The sequence below is a fragment of the Doryrhamphus excisus genome, chromosome 23 (assembly GCF_030265055.1).
Source record: "Doryrhamphus excisus isolate RoL2022-K1 chromosome 23, RoL_Dexc_1.0, whole genome shotgun sequence".
In the NCBI taxonomy this organism is placed as follows: domain Eukaryota; kingdom Metazoa; phylum Chordata; class Actinopteri; order Syngnathiformes; family Syngnathidae; genus Doryrhamphus; species Doryrhamphus excisus.
Window position 1 is genome coordinate 1,655,600 of NC_080488.1, and position 12,606 is coordinate 1,668,205.

Genomic DNA, 12,606 nt, shown 5'->3' on the forward strand with positions numbered 1-12,606 from the left:
AAACAGGAGTAATGCGGTCACGGGGGTGTCACTTTATTCAGTGTGAGATGTTTAAGTCCACTGAAATGAAGTGAACACAGTGTTGTTTGTAGTGTCTAATTAAAGCTTTTATTGGATTTCAGAAGTATATAATTAGTCCAAGAAGCAGAACCCGCCAAATGTTGTTTATTTGGAAACAAACATGTGGAACAGCAATGCGTCTTGCAGTTCTCATTGTAACCACTTGGTGAAGCCCCAGCTCCTTTTTTTTTTTCATTTATTTTTTATGTTTATGTGCACACCATGGTAACAATACACACAGAAACAAAAACAAACACGATAATCCTTCAAATATTCTTTTTAAATAAAAACAATCTTTTTTTTTTACATATTGACAATTCCTTAACATAAAGATAAGATAAATGCAGGATTAAAAATTTAACTTCCTGTGGTTTTCAAATGGAATTTTGCCTTTTTAGGCACATTTAAGCAACAGTTAATTTTTTTTTAATTTTTTAAAAAATTTTTCAATTAAAATAAAATTAAAATATAAATTTCACAAATGTCCCTTATATTTATTCAATAACAATAAAAGGAATGAGGATCCCCAGGATCCCTTTATGGTGAATAATCTTGTCATTTTATGATGTTTGCATAAGCACCATATACAGTGCACGAGCCATTTGGTTAAGCTCGTCCACGCCATGGTAACAATACACACAGAAACAAAAACAAACACGATAATCCTTCAAATATTCTTTTTAACTAAAAACAATTTTTTTTTACATTGAATTTTGCCTTTTTTAGGCACATTTAAGCAACAGTTTAATTTTTTTTTTCAATTAAAATTAAAATAAAATTAAAATATCAATTTCAAAAATGTCCCTTATATTTATTCAATAACAATAAAAGGAATGAGGATCCCTTTATGGTGAATAATCTTGTCATTTTATGATATTTGTATACAGTGCACGAGCCATTTGGTTAAGCTCGTCCACGACGCTCGTTCCCGCGGCAAACCAGGAAGCAGATCTGAGTTCAGGTGTAGTTGTCTCGTGCTGACTCCGCCCACCCCCCCTCCTCACCGCCGCTGGGGAAGCTCGACTTGTCATCACAGAAGAAGTACAGGAAGACTGTCGGCTGCTAAAAGCCGTCCCTCAACTGCTGTCATGGCGGAGTTTAAAAGTTGAACTAACAACCGTTAGCAGTCATGGAAGCTCAAGTGGAAGCCTCAGTGGTGCCGGGGAAACTTTAGCGAAGTCCCATTCGCCGTGTGAAACAAAGTGTGGCGGGTGCCCAAAGTGTGGTCATTTCACACTAGACAAAGTAGCTTTAGCTAATGCTAACGCTAGCTGTGTTTGTGTTAAAATTAATTCCGTAACAACTTCGGTTTGTTTTACATGTGGAAACGCGTTCGTTGAATTTATTTGTCTTAGTAGCTGAAAGAGCTCTTTTCTATTTGTTCCGCGACGTCGACCCACTTCGCTTTGAATTTCCCTCCTTCTGGAAGACAGACAGGCGGCTGAGAGAGGAGTCCACTCGGTGAGGTTGGCTCTCTACCAGATCATTAGCAACTCGGTGCTAATTGTGGCTAGTTAGCCTGGGGTACCAACTCAGGCCCACTGGATTAATATTATTATTAATAGTTTCCCTTTATTGTCGTCAGGTCTGTTACTTTGAGGATTTTTTGTCGTCATCCACGCTGAGTCTTATTTTGACTCCCGGTTCGAAGGAAAGGGATTAATTCACTATGGATCCTCACACGGGATATGCCGCCTCGGCTCCTGGTCCCAAAAAGGACAAGAAGTCAAAGAAAGGCTATGAAGATGGAGACAGCAAAAAGAAATTTGTGAGTATCCACTTATTGTTTTGGGCTTCCATTGTCGCTTATTGTTTTAAATTCCTGTCGCGTTTTAAGTTCCTGCCACAAAAGCAACAAAGCCTCAAACCTGCAATTACTTTCATGTGTAAAAGTTACTACCGGCTTTACGATGTATGTGTACGCTGTGTTGTCACCATATTTCTCTCTTGGAGTTCACTTGAGGAAGTGTCAAATTAAAGGGAAGTACCTGCCCCTCTTAGCTCATGCAAAGTTCTTACATGGACAGTTTTCTACACTACAAACACTGTTAAAACCAGCATAATCAAACCTGTATAGCAAAAGTTTTGTGAGACTTCAGGAGAGAGGCAGCAGCTTGAGTAAAATAAAGAAAACCAACTTTCCAACTTGTCATTTTAAGAGCAAAGTGAGTCTCACTGTACTAGACTTTGAAAACCCCTACTATACAGGACCTCTAAGTCATAAGGTGTGGCATTTTCCAAATTTATTTTTTTATACTTTTTTCTTCCGAATGTGCATTACGTCACGTGGAGTCAGTGTGTGATTCACTGTAGGAGTTTACACTGTAGGAACATACCAGCAATGATGGCTGTCACCAGCCAAGGCTCACTTCTGTTGCATAACTCCTTAGTCATGACTAGCAACAGGTGAAAATTGATAGCGCGCACTCGGATAATCAGTAACCATGGAGGTAGCCACGGGGGACACATGGTCACCGAGTAGTGCTAAAAGGGAATAGTTGTAATAATTCGAGCTCAGACAAATTCATGAAATCGAGTTACCGTGGCGACCCCTGACAGGGACAAACCAAAAGTAAATGACAGGTACCGCAGACTGTTTCAGCAGAGCCAATATGTGCATGCTTTCGACAGAAGTATGAGTAAATATGAGTCATAGGCAGGAAGCAGTTGTGCTGCGATAACATTGAGTACACTGGTCCTGCATGTGTACGGCGCTCTCTATAGAGTTGAGGTTTGTTCTCGACGCCAGGAGACGGCTAAGTCTGATATTTGAACTTTTTTTTTGGAAATGTTTTTGAATTATGCAACACACAGACAAACATCAAAGTTCAGACAGAGATTAAGGGATGTAGAGTAGGCCTGGGAAGATCAGGGTGCCTCACGATACCATGCGATATTACCAATAATATCCAATAATTAGCAATAATATCTCTTGCTATTGTGAAAAAAGAGTGACATCTTTTAGTGCCACCTAAGTTATTTAGCATTTGAATAGGAAAATCAAAATGTCTCCTTTAAAGAGACTATATATTTTACATGTCTTTACACTACTATACATCAACATAAATTATTAATTAATTAATTAGTAGCAGCTACAACTGTCGTCATTATTACTTTAACTATGATCATTTGTAGTTTTTTGTCTCAATTGGTGGAAAACACTTCAGCAGTTTAAAAGCATTCCGCGTACATCATGCATATAAAACATTTCAAACTGTACCTGCCTTGTTCTGACTCGGTAAAATATCGATAAAAATGTCTGGTGCTCATCCTATATTTTGTCATTGCACGTTTTAGGGTTGTGAATGAGAAACCGATGTTAGAGAGATGCAGCTGCACCAGTAACAGTCTCCTGGATCGATAACAACCGGCCATAAATTCTTCAATGAATTGATTGTGGAGACACGCACTGGGTATCTAACAGTACGTCTCTTTAACAACGCAGAGCCCGGGCTGCCGGCGAAACGATTGTTGCACATGCTGCGTAGCTTTGCATGACTGAAGACGATAGTAGATCTAAATAGCCTTAGCAGCGCATCCGCTAGTCGCCGGGAAAAAATTTCAACACATCAGCATACCATACGATTTTCGATACAGGGCTCACAATAATAATAATAATATCTCTTGCTATTGTGATAAAAACGTTGACATCTTTTAGTGCCACCTAACTGTATACTGCATCAAATCCATGAAGTTGAAATATAAAATTATTTAGCATTTGAATAGGAAAATCAGATTGGAAAAATAAGATGAATTAGATTGCTATGATGTACACCCGTTGTACAGTATAGCAAACTAATTCATCCTATTTGTTATGTATTGTGTAAAAATAAGACAGGAACAACACCCAATTAAAAGCACAAAATGGATTGTACGTTGCTGTTTGATATGTGTGCTAACATGAATTAACTAGAGGGTGTGGATTGAACAAATATACGCATTAGCATTCGATAACGTCATCAAATCTTACCTTTGTACATTCCCATATTGTATCAACATTTGGGTCCAAAGGAATACAGAGGAATACAGCATGGGAGAAAGTTAGATGATGCATTCAAGGACCATCCCAGTATGTAACACATGTGATTTACATCCCTAGTTGTGCTATATCATCCTATGTTGTTCTCACGAACCCAATATCGTGCATCGTTATCGTGACGCCTCTATTAAGAACACACTGTTGCACTCATGCAGTGTATTAACAACACAAGAAGACGCACGCCATATTGTATGCTAACGGAAACTATTGCGATAGTTTGATATATCAGTATGTTGTCGCACTCGGTGGACCGGTCATGTACTTGATAAATGAGCTTTGTGGGTAGTCCTTCCATCCAAAGGTCCAAACTTGTGTTAATGTGCTGACATTTAAGCTAATGAAGTTAACTTAAGTGAATTAAAGGACATTGGGTAGAATCAAGCAGCAGGAGTGTGTGTGCTATTAATGATTTCTATTTATCAGCTGCATTGGAGTCATTTGTGTAATCGAATAGTGAGAGTCAAGATGTGAGATGTGCGGATGCGATGCTCTTTATGCAACCTGTAAAGGTTGGAATTCAAACCCAGTACGTGACTGGTCGAGTTAACCATCAGACCTTACTGACTGATCTTCTCCGTCCATGTGTTCTGTTATTAAGAAGGATCATTACATGTGATTGATATCTGTACAAACCTAAAAAAAAGCAGGCTTTGCTTGAACCCAAACATGACCTCTCCCTCAGATTATCGAGTGTCTCGTGTCCTCAGTGATGGACTTTACACTAAACACGGTCAGCTCTGATTTGCTTTTTGTTTTGACGCCGTCATGACTCTGTATGTTTACATTCTCAACAGTCCCGAATGCCACATGTCAGATAAACGGGGTAAATATGTACAGTATAGAATAGCATGTGTACAAGTACCCGCTGTGTTCTATCATATCTAACAAGGAGCATGCGATTACTCTCAACAATAAGTGAACCGCTATCAGGCGTAAAATTGTGCATTTGTGCAAGTGCATCCACTTCCTGGGGGAATCACCTCAGCAAAGGCCTAATTTAACATAACGACTCAACAAGTCCGAGTCAGGTAGCATCGTACTTTAGAACACGGGCACACGCAGTTCTCTTGTGTCTCAGCCAAGAGACTTGAGCAAGCTGAAAGTGCTCCTGTGTTAGCATCGGAACAATACAAGCACCCTAAAGCGTACTTACTGTCTAATTTCCGCTCCCTCTTCTGACGTTATTACCTGCAGGATAGGGTGCATATTATGCATCATCATTAGTGTGACTTATTAGCCTGTCAAGGATGCGGCAGCATCTACGTGTGGGGTACTCTTTATAGGAATAGATAAACATTGAATAGCCTTTTATGTTTTAATTAGGCTCGGCTTGTTCCTGTGTATTTCTTCAACGAAGGTGCTAAGGATTGTGCTTGTGTTGTGATGCATTTTTGGGAAAATGTGTCTTTCTGTTCGTCATTGTTGAGGTGTATTCACTGACCTCTGAACCTCACAGTATTTTTGTTATGCTTGTATGGGGTCTAAATGACCAGAAAGACAACAAAGACCATTAAAGGGATGGTTGGGATTTTATGCCATGAAGTTGTATGGCATCCCCATCAGTAGTGTAGCACATTAACAGCGATGAAGATGCTTGCATCTTCTTCTGCGACGGAGCGCCGCAGCCATCTTGTTTACCCGTGTGTTCCACAGCGGAACCATGGAGAGGCGACATGCTTCATGCTTCAAGATTCCAATGTTCTGAGTAAATAGATTTCAGATAGATGGATTTATTTGTCCTTCCGATAGCACTGCAAACCCTTGGGGTTCTCCCAATGACCTTGATGAGGTCGTTACCAAATGGTTTTCACTTCATAGGTGTGCCCTATCAGGGTTACTTAGCGGAATTCCTTGATTCAGTCATGTTGTGTGTCAATGTTCAGTGCTTCTATTTCATGTAGAATTTGGTTTGCCCCGGTGCCCGTTGTGACTGCATGTGAGAGCCGAGTTGCGTGATGACTGCACGATACCAGTGGCCAGTTTGTTGAGGCAGGTACACAGAGGAATGCAGAGTCACTACAAAAGTAAAATAGCACACACACATATGAGGCTTGACTGGTTTATCCTTTCAGCTACTTATGCCATGTCCTGCTTCTGCTTCTTCTTCTTCTGTAAATGTAGATTAAAACCTCCTTTAGAATCCCGGGTTCAATAAGTCCATGTAAATGTAGAGGCTCCACCACCACACTTGTTGTAATTAACCCTCCCCACACAGTTTTCGTCCATTTATTGCAGTCTTTGTGCGTAGCATATGCAAATTAACTATTTGAAACGTCTTTATTTGTCCCTGTAGCCTAATCTCCTTATAAACCTGCAGACTCAAACACAAATACAGAGTTTCAATTATGCCATTTAATATCAAAGACTTTTCTCAAGGCCTTCCAACACCGTTTTGAACATCAGCCGCAATATAATATTATGTTGCAACCTAGATTTGAAGAACATTGACACAAACGTGCATGGGTGCCGCATAGCCAAGTCAGAGAATGACTAATGTAATCGTTGCTGGCCAGTTATATATATATACATAATACTAGTCACATTTTCAAAAATAAATGTATAGACCCCAAAACCAGGCTATTCTTGTGGAGTAAAAGCACAAGGTGTTCTATAACCTGTTGTGCTGTGTAACTGTATAGAAAATCCAATGAACATGACCTGGCGTACCGCAGATATGATGGTAGGGAAACACTGTCATGTGTAGCACACATCCAGCCAATGAGGCATTGTTAAAGGCTTTGGTATTTGGACATTTGACAGTTCATGTTGGAGAGAGGCCAGTTGGCAAACACCTTGAATTGAACATTCCGCCAGCCAGAAGTGTTGGAAGTGTTCGGTTGCTGTTTTGTTTACTTTAGTTCTATTTTGAGGAATAATCAAAGCACGTACGACGCATGCAAAAAGCATACCTTGTGAAGGCTTACATGTACTACTTGTTTATGCTCGTAGTGTTGGAGAATACTTAAGGGCATGCTCTAACGTGGACAAGTCGGCACACACACACACACACAGGCGCACACACACAATGTTTTCTGAGCGCCGTGTCAGGAAGTTGAGCAAAAATAGCAAACAGGATACATTCTTATTATTGCATATGCTTATCTCTCCCTCCTGCCCATCCACTGTGCAAGGCGGCGCTGCAGCTGACTTAAGACTCTGGAGGTCAAAATTCTTCTGGATGACAAGAGGTCTGGATGATGTTAAAAAACAGTACAAAGTTTTATCACCTGACCCGGGACATTCCAGCGTGAAGAGCTGCTTTAACAGTATTACCTTGAGTAAGCAATTGCTGCGTGAGGTTACGTTTCACACATAAACCTCCCGTCGTGTTTATGTTTATATGTTGGAACCCGGTTTCAGAAACCGTGGGCCGTCCTTGAGTTGGTTTTGGTCGTTGTCAATTACTTTGTAGTGGTGGCGTTGCCAGAGCGCCGCGCTCCTCTGAGTGCCCTTAACACGAAATCGATGTCGTCTTGCTGAATACAGGTATTCATCATTCATAAGAACTACACCGGTACAATCTCCAGCTTTGGGGGTCAAATCAAGAAGTGTCTTAATTGATGCTATCGCAACCAGATGAGATGAGACAGAAATTAAAGGCTATCTTGTAAACAACATGAATAAGGTAAGGCTAAAGCACATCGTATATACCTGTTCTATATGAAAGCTAGCATTTTGTGCCTTGGTATTCATGCACACATCCATCTGGGTTGACTGATCCTCGCTGATATCAACGCTCTGGACCGTCTGACACCCATGTAGTGTATAGGGAGAGGTCTTAGATCGGATTATAGCTCGCTTGTTCTCTGTGATTCTTCTCAATCATCCCATGATGGATGAAGCTAATCTGTAGTATGTAGCAACACCAAGCCTTTCAGCCATTGTCCCGCTTGTTATGAACGGAGCATAGCATTCAACTCTCTTATCCGTCTGGTGTCATTGATTCCCAGTGTGTAACAAGAGGGAAAGTAAATGGACACAAAGAGCAAGTGCTACAAATAGAGGATTGGCAATAAAGATCTTTTCCAATTGTGCCACTGGGGCGGGTGGTGTGTCACGACTGTGTGTCAAAGTCAGTCATTTAGGACCGTTGTCATCACGCTTGCAAGCAAAGCCGTCTTTTATAGTCACATCAGTGAGCATACTGAAATACACCTGAAGCCAGCAGAGCAGCTCTCAGAGGAAATACAAGGCAGTACGTGATTTGTTGTACGTCATTTTGCAGATTAATATAAATATATTGATATACAAGGATCATCAAAGTGTTTTATCAAATATGGAGGTCAATTATTCCCACGAAAATGGAATTAAAACAGCCTTTACGTGTCGTTTCCTGCTATTGAGTTTAGCTGGGGCGTGCCTGCCCAAACCGTTTCCCTCCATGTGATGCAATTCACTTCACTACGTAACCATGGCAACATTGTAAGCAAGGAACTTGCGTAGTGGTTTACAAAGTAACACATTTCTCACCGTCGTGTATTGTTCCACTCAAAATGATTCAGCTCTCATCATGAATTGCATTTGTTTTCAAAATGTACCAGCTTATACAATAGATGGTCATTTTGTCATATTAGATATGGTAAATATTATTGCTTTAGTTTATGGCAAACTATGGCAACTTTATAAACTTAGAAACAACAATGCATGTAATGAAATGAATGAGTGTATTTCTCCTTTTGATGGTGTGTTAAGCAGTTCATGGGACAGTTGTGTCCTTTTCTGTTGCTAATTTCACTTTAAACAAAGCCCAGCTCCGGAATAAACAGTACTTCAGTGTTTAATCAAAGGTGATATATTTAATAAATATTTTCTTCTTTTTGTCACAATAGTCACAACTTTGCTAAATGTACAGCATTGTCCCCATTTGATTAGAAGGTCCTTTATGAAATGGATCTAACACCGAGGGGTGACGTGCTTACCTTTTGATGGTATTGCAGACTCCAGTGGGGTCTATCAGTGGGTCTATCGGTGGGCGGATGGGCGAACACTTGTGCGTGTAGCCTGACACCTTGTGGCCAATACATGAAATAACACTACATGTATCTGGCTCCACCTCCACTTAGTACAGTACAGTACATTTGTGGTGTAAGTCATACACATTATTTTTAGGGCTCGAGCACCTTCTTGAAAACTATTTATTATTAAACTATTTATTATTATTTTTATTCTATATTTCATGACTTTTCCTGCATTTTTGAGGGCTTTTACCATGCATGAAAACTCACTAAAATTTACAAGCACGCAAATTTTGGCGAAAATTTTGATTTTTTTCAGGGGTCCCGAGCTACCAAAAACGTACTCAGCAGTAACCCCTGCCATGACTGTCATGAAATTTGGTGGTGACGTCAACTCTTCTCTCGGACCCCTCTTCCAAAACAAACAGGAAGTGGGCCATTCTTGGACCAAATGGTGTTATATTATATACTATAAGTGATGTTACAGTCTGTTGGGGGTCTCTTCCGTGAGTCATGGGCGGGCATGGCAACAAGCTGTGATGATTAGTCAGGCAATATGCCAGTAAACAGTTTCATAAGGTCATATCTTCATCATAATTGACATCATAATTGTACATATGATGAAGACGACACCTTGACGCCATACAGAGGTCACTTCCTGGATTTGTCTCATCGCCACCTCGTGGCAACACATGCCCTCAGACACACATGAACCAACCTGAGTTGCGTGGCGGCGCGAGGGTCCTGTTCAATGCTGCTCACAGTTTTATTTAAAATAATAATTTCCATGTATTAACCCATCTGAGTATGTATACTGATATGATGAATTATAGAAATAGCTTAACACTTCGCTGATTTCTGATCTAATTGATTATTTCTCCACACGCCTTCCTTGCCATCATGGCCGCTTCCTTCCTATTTGTTCTATGTTTCTTCTACCTTAATGCCAATCTTGTCCCCCTTTTACCCGTTTTTCCTTTGTAGACACTGAAACGTCTGATTCCAGATGAGGTAGGATTTGTTACCGCTTGACACGGTCACCTGTATGCTTGCCTCCTGTTATCTGTGATTAAACCAACTCACATTGTGCTGTGTGTCGTAGAGCCTAGCCACCGTTTGTTACAAATCTAATCCACCCTAACACATGTCGATAAACACGGTCCTGCACTCGTGCTGCATGTTTTTGTGGATGTTTGCACCCAAGGAAAGACTCACCGTTCCCCCAGTGTGCTTCAAGGCTTGTACAACTATTCTAGTTCTCCATTTGGCAATCAGCGATATAAACACTCTGTGCACCGGAGGGAAATTAGCTGCTCCATTGTTAAATAATCATTTCTTTGCACTTGCATGTCTTATCAAAACATGTTGCCTTTGTTTGGCCATTGGTTGTGACACATGTTTGAATCCCTAATCAGTCTTCCCAAGTAGCTGAACAAATGCTTGTATTGTTGTAGAAAACAGGCCGAGGCCCATCTATTTCTAAACATGAATTGATCAGCGACCCCGCCATTGACCGTCTGACTACAAGTTGATTAGGGATTGCCAGCTGCCTCTTTTGCGGTCTTATCCCGAGCATACTTATTAGCATATTTTCGTCTTAATGAACTTGTCATGCTGCCTGCACATCCAGCTGGAGCGGTTCACCAGCATGAGGATAAAAAAGGACAAGGAGAAGCAGGGCCACGTCCCAAGTCAGCGTCATTCGGCCGCCGCCAACTATGAAATCAACGCCACCAGTGCCACGCTGCACGACCATACGGACGAATACGTCCTGGAACTCTTCGAACAGATGATGGTGAGCATGTCCCCAGATCATCGATGAAAGACCCTAACGTGGAAGGAAGGACCCACTGGACGATTTTGTCTAAATGTTGTCAATCCTGTTTACATTCAGGTGGACATGAACCTGAACGAGGAGAAGCAGCAGCCTCTCAGAGAAAAAGACATTGCAATTAAACGTGAAATGGTCTCCCAGTACCTCCACACGTCAAAAGCGGTCAGTATCCTCATTGAATGAATTTTAAGGTTGATTCCCGGATAGAGTAGTCAGTGTACAGCTTGTAGAGCTTCATTATCCACTGACAATGACGCAACACACATCCATTTTATTTCATCGTCCAAATGCTAGAAGTGTCCGGACACTTTTTAACTGTTTTAATGCCGCCTCTGGGCACGCCCACTCTGCTGTGATTGGTCATTGTCAGCTTGTACCGCTGGTACACGGTACGCGCATGTAAAGAAGTCTGGGAAGGAAGTGTTAGAAAAAACCCTTTAGAAGATACAATACAATAGTTGCTGAAAAGTGAGGGATGAACCCAAGTTAGAGCGATACTGTATGTGTCATTTTCAAGGTGACAACTAATAACAATAACACAAAAACGGTTCCCTTGAAGCTGACACTGCTCACCGTCTTGTTGTTTGTTTTATTCATTCGTCAGGGCCAAGACCAGAAGGAGAGCTCGAAGTCGGCCGTGGTCTACATCCAAGAATTGAGATCAGACTACCGGGACTCGCAGCTGCTGAGCTGCCTGGAATCTCTGCGGGTTTCGCTCAGTAACAACCCAGTCAGGTGATGTATCCAAATGAGTGATAGTTGGGTAAATACACGTGAAATAATATCTAATAAATTGCTCGTTTATTTTTTAGCTGGGTGCAGAATTTTGGAGATGAAGGCCTGGCTCTGTTGCTCAATCTGCTAAGACGACTGCAAGAGGACGATTACTCGTGAGGCACTCAAACCGCTTATTGTTCAAGCAACAGCTTTATTCTTCCCATTTACATTTACCACCCTCCTTCCTTCTAGAATGATGGGAGTTAAATGTCAACACGAGATCATTCGCTGTCTAAAATCCTTCATGAACAACAAGGTAAGACCATGGTTTGTAGTCAGTTGTTGTATGGCAATTTGGCCACTAGAGGGAGACATTCATATCTCAATGAATACTGACTAGTACTCTGCTCCCATCTGACTGTGATCAATGAGTATAACATGTAAAGTTGTCCCTGCTTTATCTTTTCCCCTTCTGTCGACTCTTTAGTACGGTTTAAAATCCATGCTGGAGTCGGACGAGGGTATTCCTCTGCTGGTCAGAGCCATCAACCCGAGGGTGCCACATATGATGGTGGACGCTGTCAAGATACTTTCTGCCATCTCCATATTGGAACACCAAGACAACCTGTAAGCTGTTTGGGACGAAGCCACCTTCTTCAGATATTTACCGTCTTAGTATGCAAAGTGGATGCATGTAAGGCGGCGTTAACGATACATTTTATGTTTCTGCAGTCATGAGCGCGTCCTGGAAGCCATCACAGAAGAGGCGGAGAAGCGGGACATTGAGAGGTTCCAACCTCTTCTGGCTGGCATGAAAAATCACAACATTGCCCTTAAGGTACACAGGGGGGTGATATATGCGATTAGTATTTTATATTCCAAATATTTCAACTTTCTTCTTAAATAACCTCTGTATATTTTTGTTTTGTAATATTTTGATATTATTCCCATGATATTATAACTTTGTCCTCAACTTAATTTTCATAAAATTACAATTTTGT

The 12,606-nt window shown here is 41.1% G+C and overlaps 1 protein-coding gene across 3 annotated transcripts in view; it reads left to right on the forward strand.

Annotated features, from left to right (window-relative positions):
- The first annotated feature begins 1,058 nt into the window (after positions 1 to 1,058).
- Positions 1,059 to 12,606, forward strand: part of LOC131110159 (protein diaphanous homolog 1-like) — an 84,710-nt gene continuing 73,162 nt past the window's right edge. Inside the window, exons 1-10 of one of the 3 annotated variants that reach the window (XM_058062953.1) lie at positions 1,059 to 1,526; positions 1,646 to 1,828; positions 10,039 to 10,065; positions 10,685 to 10,849; positions 10,949 to 11,050; positions 11,493 to 11,623; positions 11,701 to 11,778; positions 11,858 to 11,921; positions 12,093 to 12,232; positions 12,338 to 12,443. In XM_058062953.1, the coding sequence (XP_057918936.1) occupies positions 1,730 to 1,828; positions 10,039 to 10,065; positions 10,685 to 10,849; positions 10,949 to 11,050; positions 11,493 to 11,623; positions 11,701 to 11,778; positions 11,858 to 11,921; positions 12,093 to 12,232; positions 12,338 to 12,443 (912 nt within the window). In that variant the 5' untranslated portion in view covers positions 1,059 to 1,526; positions 1,646 to 1,729. The remainder of the gene's footprint in view (positions 1,527 to 1,645; positions 1,829 to 10,038; positions 10,066 to 10,684; positions 10,850 to 10,948; positions 11,051 to 11,492; positions 11,624 to 11,700; positions 11,779 to 11,857; positions 11,922 to 12,092; positions 12,233 to 12,337; positions 12,444 to 12,606) is intronic. The other 2 variants (XM_058062952.1, XM_058062954.1) reach the window with 2 other exon arrangements.